This window comes from Panulirus ornatus, chromosome 67 (genome assembly GCF_036320965.1).
Source record: "Panulirus ornatus isolate Po-2019 chromosome 67, ASM3632096v1, whole genome shotgun sequence".
In the NCBI taxonomy this organism is placed as follows: domain Eukaryota; kingdom Metazoa; phylum Arthropoda; class Malacostraca; order Decapoda; family Palinuridae; genus Panulirus; species Panulirus ornatus.
In genome coordinates, this window is record NC_092290.1 from 19,175,667 (window position 1) to 19,198,034 (window position 22,368).

The window sequence follows — 22,368 nt, forward strand, 5'->3', positions numbered from 1 at the left end:
TGAGTGATCGGGGCCTGAACATGCAGGAGGGTGAAAGGCGTACAAGGAATAGAGTGAATTGGAACGATGTGGTATACCGGGGTCGACATGCTGTCAATGGGTTGAACCAGGGCATGTGAAGCGTCTGGGGTAAACCATGGAAAGTTCTGTGGGGCCCAGATGTGGAAAGGGAGTTGTAGTTTCGGTGCATTATTACATGACAGCTGGAGACTGAGTGTGAACGAATGTGGCCTTTGTTGTCTTTTCCTAGTGCTACCTCGCACACATGAGGGGGAATGGGGTTCTTATTACATGTGTGGCGAGGTGGCGATGGGAATGAATAAAGGCAGACAGTATGAATTATGTACATGAGTATTTATGTATATGTCTGTGTGTGTATATATATGTATATGTTGAGATGTATAGGTATGTATATTTGCGTGAATAGACGTGTATGTATATACATGTGTATGTGGGTGGGTTGGGCCAATCTTTCGTCTGTTTCCATGTGCTACCTCGCTAACGTGGGAGGCAGCGACAAAGCAAAATAATAATATAATAATAATAATGTTTATCTAAACAGGGAACAGGAGTTGTGGGAGTATGTGATAGAGTGTAAGAAAGTAAACTCTAGATTGATATGGGTAAAACTGAAATTGGATGGAGAGAGATGGGTGATTATTGGTGCCTATGCACCTGGGCATGAGAAGAAAGATCATGAGATGCAAGTGTTTTGGGAGCAGCTGAGTGAGTGTGTTCGCAGTTTTGATGCATGAGATCGGGTTATAGTGATGGGTGATTTGAATGCAAAGGTGAGTAATGTGGCAGTTCAGGGAATAATTGGTGTATATGGGGTGTTCAGTGTTGGAAATGGTGAAGAGAGAGATACATAAGTATACTTATGTAAGTAGGAGAGATGGCCAGAGAGCGTTATTGGATTATGTGTTAATTGATAGGTGCATGAAAGAGAGACTTTTGGATGTTAATGTGCTGAGAGGTGCAACTGGAGGGATGTCTGATCATTATCTTGTGGAGGTGAAGGTGAAGATTTGTTGAGGTTTTCAGAAAAGAAAATGTTAGGGTGAAGAGAGTGGTGAGAGTAAGTGAGCTTGGGAAGGAGACTTGTATGAGGAAGTATCAGGAGAGACTGAGTGCAGAATGGAAAAAGGTGAGAGCAAAGGGCATAAGGGGAGTGGGGAAGGAATGGGATGTATTTAGGGAAGCATTGATAGCTTGCGCAAAAGATGTCTGTGGCATGAGAAGCTTGGGAGGTGGGCAGATTAAAAAAGGGTAGTGAGTGGTGGGATGAAGAAGTACAATTATTAATGAGAGAGAAGAGAGAGGCATTTGGTGTTTGCTTTGAAGAATGTATGTGAGAAATACTTAGAAAAACAAATGGATTTGTATGTACCATTTATGGATCTGGAGAAGTCATATGATAGAGTTGATAGAGATGCTCTGTGGAAGATATTAAGAGTATATGGTGTGGGAGGCAAGTTGCTGGAAGCAGTGAAAAGTTTTTATCGAGGATGTAAGGAATGTGTACAAGTAGGAAGACAGGAAAGTGATTGGTTCTCAGTGAATGTTGTTTTGCGGCAGGGGTGTGTGATGTCTCCATGGTTGTTTAATTTGTTAATGGATGGTGTTGTTGTTAGGGAGGTGAATGCAAGAGTTTTGAAGAGAGGGGCAAGTAGTCAGTCTGTTGTGGATGAGAGTGCTTGGGAAGTGAGTCAATTGTTGTTTCCTGAGGATACACTGCTGGTGGCTGATCCGGATGAGAAACTGCAGAAGCTGGCGACTGAGTTTAGTAAAGTCTGTGAAAGAAGAAAGCTCAGAGTAAATGTGAATAATAGCAAGGTTATTAGGTACAGTAGGGTTGAGGGACAAGTCAATTGGGAGGTAAGTTTGAAAGGAGAAAAACTGGAGGAAGTGAAGTGTTTTAGATATCTGGGAGTAGATTTGGCAGCAGATGGAACCATGGAAGCGGAAGTGAGTCACAGGGTGGGGGAGGGGGTGAAAGTTCTGGGAGCATTGAAATATGTGTGGAAGATGAGAACATTATCTCAGAAAGCAAAAATGGGTATGTTTGAAGGAATAGTGGTTCCAACAATGTTATATTGTTGTGAGGCGTGGGCTATAGATAGGGTTATGCGGAGGAGGGTGGATATGTTGGAAATGAGATGTTTGAGGACAATATGTGGTGTGAGGTGGTTTGATCGAGTAAGTAATGAAAGGGTAAGAGAGATGTGTGGTAATAAAAAGAGTGTGGTTGAGAGAGGAGAAGAGGGTGTATTGAAATGGTTTGGTCACATGGAGAGAATGTGATGAAAGAATGACAAAGAGGATATATGTGTCAGAGGTGGAGGGAATGAGAAGTGTGAGACCAAATTAGAGGTGGAAGGATGGAGTGCAAAAGATTTTGAGTGATCGGGGCCTGAACATGTAGGAGGGTGAAGGGCATGCAAGGAATAGAGTGATTTGGAATGATGTGGTATACCGGGTCGACTAGCTGTCAGTGGAATGAATCAGGGCATATGAAGCATCTGGGGTAAACCATGGAAAGTATTGTGGGGCCTGGATGTGGAAAGGGAGCTGTGGTTTCGGTGCATTATACATGATAGCTAGAGATTTGAGTGTGAATGAATCTGGCCTTTCTTATCTTTTCCTAGCGCTACCTCGTGTGCGTGAGGGTGTTGTCATTTCATGTGTGGCAGGGTGGCAACGGGAATGAATAAAAGGCAGCAAGTATGAATTATGTACGTGTATATATGTATATGTCTTTGTATGTATATATATGTATACGTTGAGATGTATAGATATGTATATGTGCGTGTGTGGACATGTATGTATATACATTTGTATGTGATGGGTTGGGCCATTCTTTCATCTGTTTCCTTGAGCTACCTCACTAATGAGGGAGACAGCGACAAAGTATAATATGCTGAATAATTTTTATCTTATATTAAAGAAGGGGATATTTTGCAAGGTTTGCATGGATCTCTAATTTTGAACAATTCTTAAGGTTTTACAAGGGTCATGCCGTTGCCATGGAAGACGAGCAGCCTTTCACATTTACTCGATAGAAGGTTGTCCATCCAGCATGAACAAAACTGTATGTACTTTTACTCTAACACAATTATATTATATGTATACAGACTGTTACATCTAGAGTTGCATTTTACAGAGCAAGATAAAGACTCGAACAGTAGATGTGTGTTGTTCAGGCTTCACCAGAGTACCTGCAGAAGATCGATGTATCCCAATCTGCTCTCAGCATTGTATACATGGGGTGTGCATCAAACCTGATGAATGTCGATGTGAAGCTGGGTATTCTGGGCCTATCTGTAACATAAGTAAGTTCATAACTATTTGTATAAGCTTCATGAAGTATGACCTTTCTCAGCATATATTGATTTCTGTCTATTTAGATCTGATTTCAGATTATTTGCTGGGGCGGTTAAGGAAGTTTTATCTCATGAACATGCTGAAGAACAGTTAGATGATGAGTAAATAATGGTTTGTTAACATTTGCAAGCTCGAGATTAATTGATTTTTCTTATGCAAGTATGTTAGCATGATTAAAATTAATTACCTTTGGATTGTAGGTGACTTGATGGAGTTTGATAATGACAGCATCACAGTTCAGAATGCTCTGATCCCATGCGATGGCCCAGACTGTTATCATTGTGAGTAACAAACAGTTTTCCCGACACCCACCTCAGCTATTTCGTACCACAAGCGTATATGGACAAAGATGTAATTTAGTACCAGTATCTGCTGAAATTATCAGAGGACTTGTTTTTAAGGCATTGTGATATATTGTACTTATTTTTTTTATCTTCAAATTTAAGATTACATACCATGAAGTTTAATTCTTGTAGAAGTACGACTTAGTCTTGTGGAAATTTTCTTAGAATTGAAGGACTGTTAAATCACATCTTTTTATGTAAATGTGCAAACTTTTTGTACTTAAAAAGAATTGATTGTTCTTTATGTATTTTTTTTTTATACATGATGACCAGCCTGGAAGATCTGTATTAACTGATAGAGCAAAAGTTTGCATTTCATCATGAAAATTCTTATTGGAAAATGTTTGTCAGTGATTGCTTGATGATGAATATAAGTTTAAAATTTTGATATCTTCAGTATTGTTCTTTGATACATAAACCTGTCCTTGATAATGAAAGCATTTGTATGGTGGCTTGTGCTCATGGTGGTGGTAGCATCAGTCCTAGTACTTTGGCCTTGGTTACAGGTGGGTGGCGGTGAACAGTCTTGGTGCTGGTAGGGTTGGCCTTGCATCAGCTGGTGTTCCAACATAAAATGAGTTTTAAGGTATCAGTTTCCTGCCTCAAGAAGTACAAGGGCCCAGCTAGTTATGTGAATTATGGATGAACAGACTATATTCATTGAAGGATGTACTGGCCACTTTTTTTCCCTTTGATTGTAAGGGACTTAAGTGTTTGAGAACTTGCCACAGTTGTAAGATACGAGTCTTCACAAGGCCAGCCCTTGGTGCTAATGGGATTTTAGGACAAGAAATGTTGGGTGCTAATGATGATCAGGTTTTTTGTTGATTGGAAGATGGGCTCTTTCATTTTGACTTTGTATTACCCTTGCATACATGCAAAGAAAGACATTCTTAAAGAAATATCATAAATATGATTTTAAGCAAAGATCTTTTTGATGATTTTTATTGATATTGGTTCATTTGGGTGGCAGGGTAGCAAATGTACCTTAGGAAGTTAGGCATCCCTGTCCTTTGCCAGCCAGCAGGGTTAGGGATTGGGAAAGGATTAGAATCTCAGTTATGTAAAAATGAATTCCCACTGAAGATGCATACCTGTATGCATTTTTTCCACCCAATCATAATCAGGATGGAGTTAGTGATAATAGATATGACATTCAGAATTGCCATTTTGCAGGAATGCAAGGTTATTACATGGCTGACACAGTGTATACTCTAGTTGTGTTTTGGGGGATGCAATAGAAAAAGATAAAATGTCTGTATTCCAATAGATGATTAGTACACACTAATCTGATGTAAGTTGGCACAATCTAGGTAATTGATATCAAGTGTTGAAGTAGCTGAAATAAAAAAAATCTTTTGTTAGTGTGAGAACCGTTAAGAAGGGGCATCAGAAGTGGATAGAATGAGGAATGAGTGCTTTAAAGTGAAGTTTGGAATGAAGAAAGGAATGGTTGCAAAGTGCAGAATGGGTTGCTTTGATTTTGTAGCCATATAAAAAAAATGGTTTTGGAAGGATGAAAATATATATCAGTGAGATGGAAGAAGAGACAGGAAGGAAAAGCAAGGAGGAAGAGAGTTAGGTGGGATGTGTCACATGGAGAGAATGAGTAAGGAAAGATTGACAAAGAGGATGTATGTGTCGGAGATGGAGGGAACGAGGAGAAGTGGGAGACCAAATTGGAGGTGGAAAGATGGAGTGGAAAAGATTTTGAGTGATCGGGGCCTGAACATGCAGGAGGGTGAAAGGCGTGCAAGGAATAGAGTGAATTGGAACGATGTGGTATACCGGGGTCGATGTGCTGTCAGTGGATTGAACCAGGGCATGTGAAGCATCTGGGGTAAACCATGGAAAGTTTTGTGGGGCCTGGATGTGGAAAGGGAGCTGTGGTTTCGGTGCATTATACAAGACAGCTAGAGACTGAGTGTGAATGAATGTGGCCTTTGCTGTCTTTTCCTAGTGCTACCTCGCGCACTTGCGGGGGGAGGGGGTTTCTCATTTCATGTGGGGCAGGGTGGCGATGGGAATGAATAAGGGCAGACAGTATGAATTATGTACATGTGTATATATGTATATGTCTGTACGTGTATGTATATGTATACGTTGAGATGTATAGGTATGTATATGTTCTGTGTGTGGACGTGTGTGTATGTGGGTGGGTTGGGCCATTCTTTTGTCTGTTTCCTTGCACTACCTCGCTAACACGGGAGACAGCGACAAAGTACAATAAATAGATAAAATAGATATATAGTGTACAGAATTATGAAAGGAGAGGGATGAATTGAAGAGATATTATGTATTTTTAGATAGCAGATTATGTAATAAATTCAGAGAACTTTCATTGATACATACATTCTGTGTATTTTTGCATTTTTGAAGTGATAAAGTATTTGAGGTAATAACTTCTGTTTGATTTGTCAATTTGATGTGCAGTGTATTTGTCACTGTGGTAATTTTTTTTGTTCAACTATAAACTTACACTCTGTCCCTGTTTATTTCCCTTGGCACACAGATATGAGGGGTAAGTCATTTAGATATTGGATGATTGTTGCTGATTTGCTTGTAGCTGTGAAGCTGTATACTTCATTGTCTTAGCTGTGTGGGTGTATACTAATGCGGTTATCATATATTAAGCTATTCTTAAGGGATAGATTTTATTAGGTCATACTTATTCTTGACACAAAGATAGATGCTTTGTTTGTACCAAATGTTTGATTTTTTGTATGTGCTGCATCCAAATTGCTTAGGTTTTAGAAAACTAGGACCAAACCTTTATGTGAGCATTATCAGTTTCATTGAAAAACCATGTCTTTTGTGATCATTTTTCATATCACTTCTTTGATAAGTATTTTTTCACTTAAATCCTAGTGAGTTATTTAAATATATTCATTATCATATCAGTAGATATTAGTGCCATAGATCTGATATGACTATGCATTGTTGTTGAATTGCATGACATTGATATAAATGCATTTGATTTTTGTTCTCTTTAAAATGAAACCAAGAGAGTGCAGTATTATTGATTCCCAAATCACTATTTTATTATTCTATGTCTTTCATTTATACTGCATAGTATACTGTATATGGAGAGATTATATATTCTCTTCTAGATGTGATTATATCTCTCCAACCAGCTGAATTCATTGATGATGGGTGGATACTAGTTATGTTGTGACTCATAAGCTGGTAATCACTTTGAAATCCTTTAACTTGTATTATTAAGTAGGGTGTCTTAGGTGTGCATGTAAGAGTACTTAATTATACTTACTTTAAAGGGTATTATAGTTATGGTTAAAGCTCAACATTACATGGTTTCATTTTAAGAAATTGGCAGTGTTAGCATGAATCCTGTGCAGTGATGTTCGCATAGCAGGTTTTCTCATGCATTGGTTTTAAGGGAAACTTCTTCACCTGGACAGATGCTACTCTTTGAAAATAGACATAAGTTGAAATAATAATAGTTTTATGGAAGTGGAATGGAATGGTATGTTGTATGGATTTTGTTCATGTTGCCCTTTTTGGTATCCTTATGAAATTTTACACACACACATTTGTAGCAGACAAAATTTGATACTTTTTATTATGTTGTGCCATTTTAAATATCTTTATGACAGAGGTAATTTATTAGCTATTTTCTTTGTTATTTACATGATTGTAGAGTAGATACTTTTCCATTAAACAAGGCATCCCAACTGTCATTAAAAATGTCTCAGAGATTGGGACTAGAACCCCAATTCTGCAAAATTAAACCCTAGAATAGATGCATATATGTATTTGATTCACTTCATGTAAGTGGGAATAAAGTTAGCGCATAGATAGACTGATACTGTGATATAGTATGTAGTATAGTAGTCCCATTGGTGCTCTATGGATGTAAGTTATGGGCCTTAGACAAAATTATAAAGGATAGATTGAATATGTTGGATGTGAAATGTTTGAGAAGGGTTGATTAAGTAAACAATGATAAGAGAGTTGTGACAGTAAGAGGAATGTGTATGAAAGAGCATAAGAGGGAGTGCTGAAATGGTTTTTAGAATAGGAGAGGATGAGTGAGGAAAGGATGATTAAGAAGACATACATGTGGAGGTGTAAGGAACAAGGAAAAGGGGAAACCAAGGTGGTGGAAGAATGGAATGAAATTTGCTGTGAAGGCTTGGATCCAGGACATGCAGGAGGTTGCTAGGCATGCAAGGGATAGAACAGATTGGGGTCATGTGGTTTACAAAGGATGGTGTGCCATCAGTGGGCTGAACCAGGGCTAATGAAGTGGTAGGGGGAAACCATGGAAAGTTCTGTGAGGTCTGATTGTGGTTAGAGGCTTGTGGTTTTAATGCATCATACAAGACAGCCAGAGAGTGGATGTGAGAGAATAAGGCCATTTCTTCATTTGTTCCTGGTACTACCTCACAAATGTAGGAAATGGTGAACATGCATGAAAAAAAAATAGGATTACTCACAGTATTTAGTTATTTATATCTTTCATATGTGCTTACCTTATTCCACTTTAGCATGGTAGCATCAGGAGCAGATAACTGAACCTTAAAGAAAAAAGCTCTGCAGGGCTCCTTCCTTTATTCCTTCTTAGGGAAAATAATGATAAAGGGGGGGAATATCCCACCCTACTGGACCTGCCCTTGTTGGTCCCCTGATATGACTCTCATGAGATACATGGGTAGTATTCTTTTTTGCCATCCATATTATTATCATTCTTTTTTGTATATGATCCCAACTTCCTACCTGAGTGAGGCAATGTCTGGAACGAATAAGCTTTAGAGAAGAAATCCTCACTTTGCTCCTTCCTCGCTTCCATCTTTTGAAAAGAAATACTAGAGGGGGATTGGGATTCCAGTTACCTCCCTTCTTTCCTTCCCTCTTTGATTCCCTTATGTGAAACATTGAAGGTATGTGATACAAAATACATCCCCCTTTCCCCAAGGATTTTTATCATCATTATTTCATTATTATTACTGTTTATAATTTTATGTACATAATCCCCATTTCCTGCATTAGTGAGGTAGCATCAAAAACAGATGATGGAGCCTTTGAGGAAAAATTCCTCACTTAGGTCCCTTCTCTATTCCTTCTTTTGGAAAATAGAACAGGAGGGGAGGATTTCCAGCCCCCCTCTCCCACCCCTTTAGTTGCTTTCCAGGACACTTAGAGAATATATGGACAGTATTCTTTCCTCCCTATCCCAGGGATAAATGATTTAGTAAACAGAGAAGAGGTAATAAGAGCTTTGCGGAAGATGAAAGCCGGCAAGGCAGCAGGTTTGGATGGTATTGCAGTGGAATTTATTAAAAAAGGGGGTGATTGTATTGTTGACTGGTTGGTAAGGTTATTTAATGTATGTATGATTCATGGTAAGGTGCCTGAGGATTGGCGGAATGCTTGCATAGTGCCATTGTACAAAGGCAAAGGGGATAAGAGTGCGTGCCCAAATTACAAAGGTATAAGTTTGTTGAGTATTCCTGGTAAATTATATGGGAGGGTATGGATTGAGAGGGTGAAGGCATGTACACAGCATCAGATTGGGGAAGAGCACTGTGGTTTCAGAAGTGGTAGAGGATGTGTGGATCAGGTGTTTGCTTTGAGGAATGTATGTGAGAAATACCTAGAAAAGCAAATGTATTTGTATGTAGCATTTATGGATCTGGAGAAGGCATATGATAGAGTTGATAGAGATGCTCTGTGGAAGGTACTAAGAATATATGGTGTGGGAGGCAAGTTGTTAGAAGCAGTGAAAAGTTTTTATCGAGGATGTAAGGCATGTGTACGTTTAGGAAGAGAGGAAAGTGATTGGTTCTCAGTGAATGTAGGTTTGCGGCAGGGGTGTGTGATGTCTCCATGGTTGTTTAATTTGTTTATGGATGGGGAAGTTAGGGAGGTGAATGCAAGAGTTTTGGAAAGAGGGGCAAGTATGAAGTCTGTTGGGGATGAGAGAGCTTGGGAAGTGAGTCAGTTGTTGTTCGCTGATGATACAGCGCTGGTGGCTGATTCATGTGAGAAACTGCAGAAGCTGGTGACTGAATTTGGTAAAGTGTGTGAAAGAAGAAAGTTGAGAGTAAATGTGAATAAGAGCAAGGTTATTAGGTGCAGTAGGGTTGACGGTCAAGTCAGTTGGGAGGTAAGTTTGAATGGAGAAAAACTGGAGGAATGGAGGAAGTAAAGTATTTTAGATATCTGGGAGTGGATATGGCAGCGGATGGAACCATGGAAGCGGAAGTGAATCATAGGGTGGGGGAGGGGGCGAAAATCCTGGGAGCCTTGAAGAATGTGTGGAAGTTGAGAACATTATCTCGGAAAGCAAAAATGGGTATGTTTTAAGGAATAGTGGTTCCAACAATGTTGTATGGTTGCAAGGCATGGGCTATGGATAGAGTTGTGCGCAGGAGGGTGGATGTGCTGGAAATGAGATGTTTGAGGACAATATGTGGTGTGAGGTGGTTTGATCGAGTAAGTAATGTAAGGGTAAGAGAGATGTGCGGAAATAAAAAGAGCGTGGCTGAGAGAGCAGAAGAGGGTGTTTTGAAATGGTTTGGTCACATGGAGAGAATGAGTGAGGAAAGATCGACAAAGAGGATATATGTGTCTGAGGTGGAGGGAACGAGGAGAAGTGGGAGACCAAATTGGAGGTGGAAAGATGGAGTGAAAAAGATTTTGAGTGATCGGGGCCTGAACATGCAGGAGGGTGAAAGGCGTGCAAGGAATAGAGTGAATTGGATCGATGTGGTATACCGGGGTAGACGTGCTGTCAATGGATTGAATCAAGGCATGTGAAGCGTCTGGGGTAAACTATGGAAAGTTCTGTGGGGCCTGGATGTGGAAAGGGAGCTGTGGTTTCGGGCATTATTACATGACAGCTAGAGACTGAGTGTGAATGAAAGTTGCCTTTGTTGTCTTTTCCTAGCGCTACCTCGCACACATGAGGGGGGAGGGGGATGTTATTCCATGTGTGGCGAGGTGGCGATGGGAATGAATAAAGGTAGACAGTGTGAATTGTGTGCATGTGTATATATGTATGTGTCTGTGTGTGTATATATATGTGTACATTGAGATGTATGGGTATGTATATTTGCGTGTGTAGACGTGTATGTATATACATGTGTATGGGGGTGGGTTGGGCCATTTCTTTCGTCTGTTTCCTTGCGCTGCCTCGCAAACGCAGGAGACAGCGACAAAGCAAAATATATATAGATAAAATATAATATCTTATTATACTTTGCCGTTGTCTCCTGCATTAATGAGGTGGTGTAAGGAAACAAACAAAAGAATGGCCCAACCCACCCACATACACATGTATATGCATACACACCCACACACACATATACCTACCTCTACATTTCAAGGTATACATACATACACATACACAGACATATATACACATATACATATTCATACATGCTGCCTTCATCCATTCCCGTCGCCACCCCGCTACACATGAAATGACACCCCCTGTGCGCACTTGCAAGGTAGCGCTAGGAAAAGACAACAAGGGCCACATTCATTCACACTCAGTCTCTAGCTGTCATGTGTAATACCCCAAAACCACAGCTCCCTTACCACATCCAGGCCCCACAATACTTTCCATGGTTTACCCCAGATGCTTCACATACCCTGGTTCAGTCCATTGACAGCGTGTTGACCCCAGTATACCACATCGTTCCAATTCACTCTATTCCTTGCATGCCTTTCACTCTCCTTTGTGTTCAGCCCCGATCGCTCAAAATCTTTTTCACTCCATCCTTCCACCTCTAATTTGGTCTCCCACTTCTCCTCATTCCCTCCCCCTCTGACACATATATCCTCTTTGTCAATCTTTCCTCACTCATTCTCTCCATATGACTAAACCATTTCAATACACCCTCTTCTGCTCTCTCAACCACGCTCTTTTTATTTCCACACATCTCTCTTACCCTTACATTACTTACTCGATCAAACCACCTCACACCACATATTCTCCTCAAACATCATATTTCCAACACATCCACCCTCCTCCGCACAACCTTATCTATAGCCCATGCCTCGCAGTCATATAACATTGTTGGAACCACTGTTCCTTCAAACATACCCATTTTTGCTCTCCGAGATAACGTTCTCACCTTCCACACATTCTTCAGCGCTCCCAAGACTTTCATCCCCTCCTCCACCCTGCGACTCACTTCCACTTCCATGGTTCCATCTGCTGCTGAATCCACTCCGAGATATCTGAAACACTTCACTTCTTCCAGTTTATCTCCATTCAAACTTACCTTCCAACTAACTTGTCCCTCAACCCTACTGGGGGACTATTGGAAAGAGTTAAAATTTTGTGCGTGATCAAGTATATTCCTTTGAGTTCCCAAGTGCACTTTCGTATGATTATCACATCGTCAGGGGAGATACAGGAAAGAAATGTAAGACAGTTGATAAACAACGAAGAGACAGAGCTAGGGGAGAAAGAATACCTCCTACATATTCCCTGCATGTCATAGAAGGTGACTAAAAGGGGAGGGAGCAGGGGGCTGGAAATCCTCCCCTCTCATGCTTAATTTTCCCAAAGAAGGAAGACAGAAAGGGGCTAAGTGAGGATATTCCCTCAAAGGCTCAGCCCTCTGTTCTTAACGCTACCATGCTAATGTGGGAAATGATATGGGTAAAACCAAAAGTGGATGGAGAGAGAGGTGGGTGATTATCAGTGCCTATGCATGAAAAGAAAGATCATGAGAGGCAAGAGATTTAGGAGCAGCTGAGTGAGTGTGTTAGCAGCTTTGATGCACAAGACCAGGTTATAGTGATGGGGGGTTTGAATGCAAAGTTGAGTAATGAGGCATTTGAGGGCATAGTTGGTGTACAAGGGGTGTTTAGTGTTATAGATGGAAACATTGAAGACCTTGAATATTTATATGCTGAAAAAAGACTGGTGATTGGGAATACCTTGTTTAAAAAGAGAGATATACATAAGTATATTTATGTAAGTATGAGAGATGGCCAGAGAGCATTATTAGATTACTTGTTAATTGATAGGCATATGAAAGAGAAACTTTTAGATTTTATTGTGCTGAGAAGGGCAACTGGAGTAATGTCTGATCATTATCTTGTGGAGGCAAAGGTGAAGATATGTAGAGGTTTTTAGAAAAGAAGAGAGAATGTTGGGGTGAAGAGAATGGTGAGAGTAAGTGAGCTTGGAAAGGAGACTTGTGTGAGGAAGTACCAGGAGAGATTGAGTGCAGAATGGAAAGAGGTGAGAGCAAATGACGTAAGGGGAGTGGTGGAGGAATGGGATGTATTTAGGGAAACAGTGATGGCTTATGCAAAAGATGCCTGTGGCATGAGAAAGGTTGGAGGTGGGCATATTAGAAAGGGTAGTGAGTGGTGGGATGAAGAAGTAAGATTGTTAGAGAAAGGGAAGAGAGAGGCATTTGGATGAATGTTTTGGGAGTAAAGTCAGGGGTTGGTGAGAGGACAAGAGCAAAGGAGGGAGTAGCACTACTCCTGAAACAGGAGTTGTGGAAGTATGTAATAGAGTGGAAGAAAGTAAACTCTAGATTGATATGGGTAAAACTGAAATTAGATGGAGAGAGATGGGTGATTATTGGTCCTTATGCACCTGGGCATGAGAAGAAAGGTCATGAGAGGCAAGTGTTTTGGGAGCAGCTTAGTGAGTGTGTTAGCAGTTTCGATGCATGAGACCAGGTTATAGTGATGGGTGATTTGAATGCAAAGATGAGAAATGTGGCAGTTGAGGGAATAATTGGTGTACATGGTGTGTTCAGTGTTGTGAATGGAAATGGGGAAGAGCTTGTTGATTAGTGTGCTGAAAAAGGACTGATGATTGGGAATACCTGGTTTACAAAGAGAGAGATATATAAATATACATATGTAAGTAGGAGAGATGGCCAGAGAACGTAATTGGATTACGTGTTAATTGATTGGTGCATGAAAGAGAGACTTTTGGATGTTAATGTGTTGAGAGCTGCAACTGGAGGGATGTCTGTTCATTATCTTGTGGAGGCAAAGGTGAAGATATGTAGAGGTTTTTAGAAAAGAAGAGAGTAAAGAGAGTAGTGAGAGTAAGTGAGCTTGGGAAGGAGACTTGTGTGAGGAAGTGCCGGGAGAGACTGAGTGCAGAATGGAAAAAGGTGAGAGCAAAGGACATAAGGGGAGTGGGGAGGAATGGGATGTACTTAGGGAATCAGTGATGGCTTGCACAAAAGATGCTTGTGGCATGAGAAGCGTGGGAGGTCAGCAGATTAGAAAGGGTAGTGAGTGGTGGGATGAAGATTATTAGTGAAAGAAAAGAGAGAAAATTATCAATGAAAGAGAAGAGAGAAGCATTTGAATGATCTTTGCAAGGAAATAGTGTAAATGACTGTGAGATGTATAAAAGAAAGAGGCAGGAGGTCAAGAGAAAGGTGCAAGAGGTGAAAAAGAGGGCAAGTGAGAGTTGGGGTGAGATAGTATCATTAAATTTTAGGGAGAATAAAAAGATATTTTGGAAGGAGGTAAATAAAGTGCATTAGACAAGAGAGCAAATGGGAACATCAGTGAAGGGGGCAAATGGGGAGGTAATAACAAGTAGTGGTGATGTGAGGAGATGGAGTGAGTATTTTGAAGGTTTGTTGAATGTGTTAGGTGATAGAGTGGCAGATATAGGGTGTTTTGGTCGAGGTGGCGTGCAAGGTGAAAGGGTTAGGGAGAATGATTTGGTGCACAGAGACGAGGTACTGAAAGCTTTGCGGAAGATGAAAGCTGGCAAGGTGGTGGGTTTAGATGGAATTGTAGTGGAATTTGTTATAAAAGGGGGTGACTGTGACATTGACTGATTGGTGAGGATATTCACCATATGTATGACTCATGGTGAAGTGCCTGAGGATTGGCAGAATGCACGCATAGTGCCATTGTACAAAGGCAAAGGGGATGAAAATGAGTGTTCAAATTACAGAGGTTTAAGTTTGTTGAGTATTCCTGGGAAATTATATGGGATGGTATTGATTGAAAGGGTGAAGGCATGTACAGAACATCAAATTGGGGAAGAGCAGTGTGGTTTCAGAAGTGGTAGAGGATGTGTGGATCAGGTGTTTGCTTTGAAGAATGTATGTGAGAAATGCTTAGAAAAACAAAAGGATTTGTATGTAGCATTTATGGATCTGGAGAAGGCATATGTGGAAGGTATTAAGAGTATGTGGTGTGGGAGGCAAGTTGCTGGAAGCAGTGAAAAGTTTTTATCGAGTATGTAAGGCATGTGTACAAGTAGGAATAGAGGAAAGTGATTGGTTCGCAGTGATTGTCAGTTTGTGGCAGGGATGCTTGATGTTTCCATGTTTGTTTAATTTGTTTATGGATGGGGTTGTTAGGGAGGTGAATTTAAGAGTTATGGAGAGAGGGGCAAGTATGCAGTCTGTTGGGGATGAGAGAGAGCTTGGGAAGTGAGTCAGTTGTTGTTCGCTGATGATACAGCGCTGGTGGCAGATTCAGGTGAGAATCTGCGTAAGCTGGTGACTGAGTTTGGTAAAGTGTATGAAAGAAGAAAGCTGAGAATAAATGTGAATAAGAGCAAGGTTATTAGGTACAGTAGGGTTAAGGACAAGTCAATTGGGAGGTAAGTTTGAATGGAGAAAAACTGGAGGAAGTGAAGTGTTTTAGATATCTGGGAGTGGATTTGGCAGTGGATAGAACCATGGAAGCGGAAGTGAGTCACAGGGTGGGGGAGGGGGCAAAAGTTCTGAGAGCATTGAAAAATGTGTGTAAGGCAAGAACATTATCTCGGAAAGCAAAAATCGGTATGTTTGAAGGAAAAGTGGTTCCAACAATGTTATATGGTTGTGAGGTGTGGGCTATAGATAGGGTTGTGTGGAGGAGGGTGGATGTGTTGGAAATGAGATGTTTGAGGACAACATGTGGTGTGAGGTGGTTTGATCGAGCAAGCAATGAAAGGGTAAGAGAGATGTGTGGTAATAAAAAGAGTGTGGTTGAGAGAGCAGAAGAGGGTGTATTGAAATGGTTTGTTCACATGGAGATAATGAGTGAGGAAAGATTAATAAATAGGATATATGTGTCGAGGGTGGAGGGAACGAGGAGAAGTGGGAGACCAAATTGGAGGTGGAAAGATGGAGTGAAAAAGATTTTGAGTGATCGGGGCCTGAACATGCAGGAGGGTGAAAGGTGTGCAAGGAATAGAGTGAATTGGAACAATGTGGTATATCGGCATCAACGTGCTGTCAGTGGATTGAACCAGGGCATTTGAAGCATCTGGGGTAACCCTTGGAAAGTTTTGTGGTACCTGGATGTGGAAAGGGAGTTGTGGTTTCGGTACATTATACATGAGAGCTAGAGATTGAGTGTGAACGAATGTGGTCTTTGTTGTCTTTTCCTAGCGCTATCTCACACATGTGGGAGGAGGGAGTTGTTATTTCACGTGTGGCGGGGTGGCGACGGAAATGAATAAAGGCAGCAAGTATGAAGTATGTATTTTTTTATTATATTATAAAAAAATACATACTTCACACTGTACATTTATATATATGTATATATCTGTGTATGTATATATATGTTTACGTTGAAATGTATAGATATGTATATGTGCGTGTGTGGACATGTATGTATATACATGCGTATGTGGGTGGGTTGGGCCATTCTTTTGTCTGTTTCCTTGCGCTACCTCGCTAACGCGGGAGACAGCAACAAAGTATGATAAATGAATAGATGATATATATTCATATATATCATACATACTCGCCATTTTCTCTGTCAGCATGGTACATCAAGAACAGTTGACATTACTTTAGAGGGAAAAAAGCCTCACTTGTCCCCTTTCTCTGTTACTTCTTTTGGAAAAGTAAAGCAGGAGGGTAGGATACTCAGAGTCCCACTCCCACCTCTTTTAGTCACCTTCTGCAACATGCAGGGAATACATGAGAACTATTCTTTCTCCCCTATCCCTTGGGATATGTATATATTATCATTATCCCCAGGGATAGGGGAGAGAAATACTACCAATGTATCCCGTACATGTCATAAAAGGTGACTCAGTGTGGCAGGAATGATTAGCTGGAAATCCTCCCTTCCTGTATTTCTTTCCAAAAGAAAAGGAGCCAAGTGAGTAATTTTACTTTTAAGGCTCTCTCATTTGTCCTAGACGCAACCTCGCTAAGATGGGAAATGGCAAGCATGTATGAAAAAAGAAATGGTGATAAAGTATTAAAATATTTACCTATATATATATATATATACATATCAGCTTAGATGTGAACATGTTGCATATTATGCAGGATAAGTGATTTTTTCTTATTTGGTGGGTTGGATTGACCTACTGTCAGCAAATACAGGACTACTGACTGTGGGTTTTGAATGGAGGTGTGCATTTGATAGACTTTTTATAAGTCATCTACTTTTGATGTATCACCATCTTTATTTTGAAATCAGTGTCAACAGTGCATGCACATTTAGTTCTAAAGCCAAATTGCATTTGTTTTGAATGTAGCTTCATACAACAAAAATGATGATAACGATATTTTGCCTATGAATAGAAAGAGTTGTTAATCATATTGGTATTTTTCTTTTTAGTGCTCCCATTTGATATTGCTCATTTTTTCCAGCTTGTCCAGAGGGGAAGTGGGGTGTGGGATGTGTACATGACTGCCCTTGTCTACATGAAGGAAAATGTGATCCATTGTATGGCAATTGTTCATGTCATGCTGGTTGGATTGGTCCCTACTGTGAGGAAAAGTGCCAAGAAGGATATTATGGTGTGGTGAGTTAGTCTTATTTGCAGCTATGAAAGCTATGAAATATGACAATTTTCTGTCAGTCCGTCTGTTTGTCTATTTATATATCTATCTATCTGTCTATCTATCTATCTGTCTGTAACTGTGTAAGTTTTTCGGTCAGTATAGTCTGTTTGCCTGTTAATATGTTATATGCATACTACTGACAACAAAGCAGAGTGGATTATGAAGGTAATCTCTTGGCACTGCCATAAGGCTTTAATCTTTAATATGGTTTTCTGCCCAGGTAAGCTGAAAGTTGATAAGGCAACCCTTGAAAACACTTCAGAGGGCTAGGAGTTAGAGCTGGAAATACTCTCCTCCTGTAGTTCTTTTCCAAAGAAAGAAAAGCGACAGGAGCATAATGCAGAAGTAATCAGTAGGAATGTTAGGTAGGAACCTCTGCAAACACAGTGGTAGAATTACCTTCTGCCAGTGGCATTTTAAGGGTGAGACACTAAAGGCTAAGAAGCAGCACTGGAGTTCAGTAGTTATGGAGGCATCAGATATATAGATAGATAGGAAAAGGGGAAGGAACTAAGAGAGGGTGTTTTTTCCTCTGATGCTTAGTCATCTGATTTGGATGCTACAGAGTTCAGAGGGGAAATAGTGAACGAGTATGAAAGAGAAAAAAAAGACTTAATGTAGTGGTCTTTGCTCTTGATTTGTTATATATGTGCTTATGTGTATGTATTGGCATATACATTTCTTCAGCACTTACTGATTGGAGTGCTTCTCATCATCATTATGATGGGACCAAAAACTGGCAAAATACAAATGGTTGAATGATAATGTTGATTTTGTTTCCAGAATTCAGAGGAAGAAGATGCTAAGCCAATGAAAGAACACTATAGATGTCATATTTTCAAGTGATTTCAGTTGCACTTTTGAAATGCTGTGGTGGGGAAAGCATGTTTGTTAAAGTTATTGTCTTAGGAGGTTAGATAATGTGGGATGAAGTTTTAGGAGAGTTCAGATATATTACTATACTGCTAGTAGAGTTAGATTCTGTTAAATCACAGTAAACCAGTGATAGGCTTGATTAGATACGTTGATTTAAGAATGGGGCATATGGGGTTTGGTAGCACTGAGCTTGAGTTGCAAGTTATGGATTAAGGGAAAGATAGAGTAAATTACTCTTTACAATATGCTTCATTTCACTCTCTGAAAGAACTCTCTTGACCCACAGACATAGAGGGTGTTCATCTGTCTTACTTTGTCTCAGTTATGTGTCACATGCCCTAGTAGGAAGTGTTTGTGCACCACCTTCTCAGGCATTTTTTTGAAATTGTACCCCTCCCTTCAGACGTAATAAGCCTTATGCATTTTGAAGGAAGGAATTCCGTGCTTGGCTCCTTCTGTTCTATCTCTGAGAAATGGAGATACAAGAAGGGGGGTAAGGTTACAGTTCTCTGCCTCCATCATTTAGTCACTTTCTGTGACACATGGAGGTTGAATTCTTTCCCCCCTACATGATAGTTAAGGAATGGATGTGGGCAGATGTGGCTTTTCTTCATCAGTTTCTGGTACCTCTTCCATGTAGGAAACAGCAGTCAAGTATAAAAAAAAAAAATGAAGGAAATTTAGGTCAGAAATAAGTAATAGATACCTTTCAAATGATTATTCATAGAAGTTTGTATTCTTCAAGTTCTTTAATATTTTACTCCTTCAGAAGTGCATAAATGCTTTTTCCATTGGTTTCATGAAGCATAGTCATGTACATATGCTGACAGTAAATGGCATATCACTTTCCATGACAGTAAGAGGCATATCACTTTTCATGTAGATAGCAAGGTATTGCAGAGAGCAGCAAAAATCTTTTTTCTTCTTTGTTTTTATCTTTATATAACCTCTACTACATTGTAGAGAACACATTGATATGCCTGTCCGTCCACATTCTTGTATGCATGCCAGTCTTGTTTACACTATATCACATGACAATATTTTTTTTTTCTACCAAATTACGAGAATGTTTTGCTTAGAAAAGTCTTTGTTAATTAGGTTTCTGTGGTTAGAGTCACATCAGGGTTATGTCTTTTGTAATACAATGTTTGATAGAATCCAACTTGGTACTTGTATACTCGGTATCTCACAACTGAGTAATCGGATATGAACTATGTACCACAGATAATTTTTTTATGTTGAAGGTTCCAGTCATGGACAAAAGTCTGCATCAAGGCCAGGCCTTAATTAAAATATAGAGAGAATTATGAAAGGATAAAAGAAACGACAAAGGCAAATATATATGAATTTTGGAGGAAGTGAAAAAGTTGTCTTTTAAAATGTGCTAGGTCATAATTATTAAGAAAGACATGAGAAGGTTGAGTGTTCCAAAGCTTTGAGGAGTAGGGAAAGAAACGGTTATGAAAACAGGCCACCCTTAAATTGCTGATAGCCACACAGTTATCATGTGATGTAGTAGCTTGCTCAGTATTGCATGGTTTATCTGTTGGTGGAGGCACACAATCAGCCGGCTCTGGGAGCAAAGACCAAAGTAATTCCTATAGAAGAGGGAAATGATTCAACATTGTGGCATAGCACAAGGGGGTCAAATTTGGAAGTTAACCTTGGACAGTTTATAAGTCGGACTGCTTTTGACTCAACTCTGCCAAGTAGGGATGCACAGCTAGAACACTCCAGATGTGAGAGTAGTACTCCATACAAGGATGAATCAGTCCTTTGTATAAACGGAGCAGTTGTTCAGAAGGGAAGTTTTGACATCTAAACAGGACACCCAGTTTCTTAGAGGCAGACTTAGCTATTCTTATAATGTAAGTTTTCCAAGAAAGGTTGGATGTTACAATAATACCAAGTATGTTCATTGAGTTAAGAGGTGGAATTACAGAACTATCAAAGGAGAAACGAGAGTTGTGAGGAATTTTGATAGAGAGGTGGGTAGAAACTAGGTCTTTGAGGCATTGAACTTAACTAGAAATCATTTACCTTGCTGAGATATTTTCAAGTCTGAGTTTATTGAGGAATCTGTGTCAAGACGAGATGCAGATTGAGTGAAAGAAGGAGTGGAATTGAAGGATGTGGATAAATGCAGTTTTGAGTTGTCAGCATATGAGTGCATTTGATTATTTGTGGAATGGAAATCTTTGAAAAAAAGGAGAGAAACTGTAGGGAAGAGGACAGAGCCTTAAGGGACACTGCTGTTGATGGAGAAAGGAGGGAAAGGCTAATCCATGAGCAATCACAGAGATAGATAGATCGACCAGAAAGGAAGCTTGGTGTGAAGGTGCAAAGTGAGGGAGGGAAGCTAAGAGAGTGGAGCTGAGAGATGAGACCTCATTGCCACACCATTTCAAAAGCTTTGGATATGTCAAGGGCAACTACACATGACTCCCCAAAATCTTTTAGGATGATGACCAGACATTAGGAAAATAGGAATGAATACTACCAGTGGATTTCGCCTTACAGAAGCCATGCCGATGATCAGAGAGAAGACTGTGAGTTTCGAGGTGTCTAAGGATCTGGGAGTTGAGGAGGGATTCATAGGCGTTGGAAATGGTAGATGTCAAGGCAATAGGATGATAGTTAGATGGGTCAGAAGTCACCCTTCTTAGGGATGGGATGTATCGATGCATGCTTCCAAGGAGAAGGAAAAGTTTTGGTTTTTAAACAGAAACTGAACGGATGAGCAAGTCCAGGTGCAAGTTCAGAGGCACACACTTTCAGTACATGGGGATGGATGCCATCAGGACCATCAGCATTGCTTGTGTCCAGAGAAACACCTTTTAGATTGTCCAAAAAGAGATTATGGAAAGAGGCATATAATTAGTAAGAGGAGCATCAGTGGGTGAAGGAATGTTAGAGTCATCCAAAGTGACTACAATTAAGTTTCCAGGGCTGGGTTCAAAGGTCAGGGGTCATAAGTTCTTATGTATTGAAATTTTACTAAATTTTTTTGCTCATAATATCTGAATGCTAGGAAAATGGATGCTGACCAGTCTTAGACACAAAGACTACATACTGTATTTTTATGCCATATTAAGTTTTAGATTTTGAGGATAAGGATAAAATCACTGCATCATGTGCATTGATTTGCTACAGAAGGCATCTATATACAATATCTTTTAACTTGGGAATGGATATTGACCAAATGTGTTCCACGGTTACAACATAGTTCTGCATTTGAAGAGTGTTTGGAAATTGGGAATCAAAGATCAAGTTTGCAAGGCATGTGAATTATAAGACTATTAAATGCTAATGCATACATGTCTCATGTTGGGATGGATGTTGATCAAGTTTTTACCTTAACTATTACATGGATGTTCCTGTTTGATTAAATTTTAGAATGAGAATTTATCTTAGAAAGGGGATAATGATGAACCTCCCATTTTTTTCTATAATTGGCAAGCTTTGGCAAGTTTTGTTGTGCTGACATTTTAAGAACATGCTTTTTAGAAGGCTTTCATCCATTCAGTTTTCAGATGGTTTCTGTATGCTGCATATCCTTCTTACATCTTCATTTTTTCCTCAGTCTTCAAATTCCTTTTCCGTCCACATGTATGAATTAGAATAAGTACTCTTAACGTTCAAGCTTCATGTGTAATTTCTGCTATATAAGGGGTAATGATAGGTAGTTTGTCATGCTACTCTGTAGTTTTATTGTTGATTTAAGTTGATAAAGTTATGTTAGATGGATTAAAGGTTAATGGTGCCCTTGTTATCTATTATTGATGCAGTTCATGGACATGTTTCTCCATGATTCATATGTTTTCAGTTAACAGGATTAACTGTCAAGTACTTTTCAAAGTATTTGTTTTCCTCCATTCCCAGTGAATGTCATATTCTTAGAGCAAAAAGTTTTTATCCCTTACATACAATCACTTAAATTTCCTTATCATTAGAAATGCCTTATCTGAAACATGATGAATGTTGCTGATTCA

The 22,368-nt window shown here is 39.8% G+C and overlaps 1 protein-coding gene across 1 annotated transcript in view; it reads left to right on the forward strand.

Annotated features, from left to right (window-relative positions):
- The window catches only part of LOC139747140 (uncharacterized), a 353,413-nt gene that overhangs the window by 147,656 nt on the left and 183,389 nt on the right, over nt 1–22,368 (forward strand). Inside the window, exons 5-7 of the mRNA XM_071659064.1 lie at nt 3,164–3,332; nt 3,585–3,665; nt 17,306–17,460. Of these exons, the coding sequence (XP_071515165.1) occupies nt 3,164–3,332; nt 3,585–3,665; nt 17,306–17,460 (405 nt within the window). The remainder of the gene's footprint in view (nt 1–3,163; nt 3,333–3,584; nt 3,666–17,305; nt 17,461–22,368) is intronic.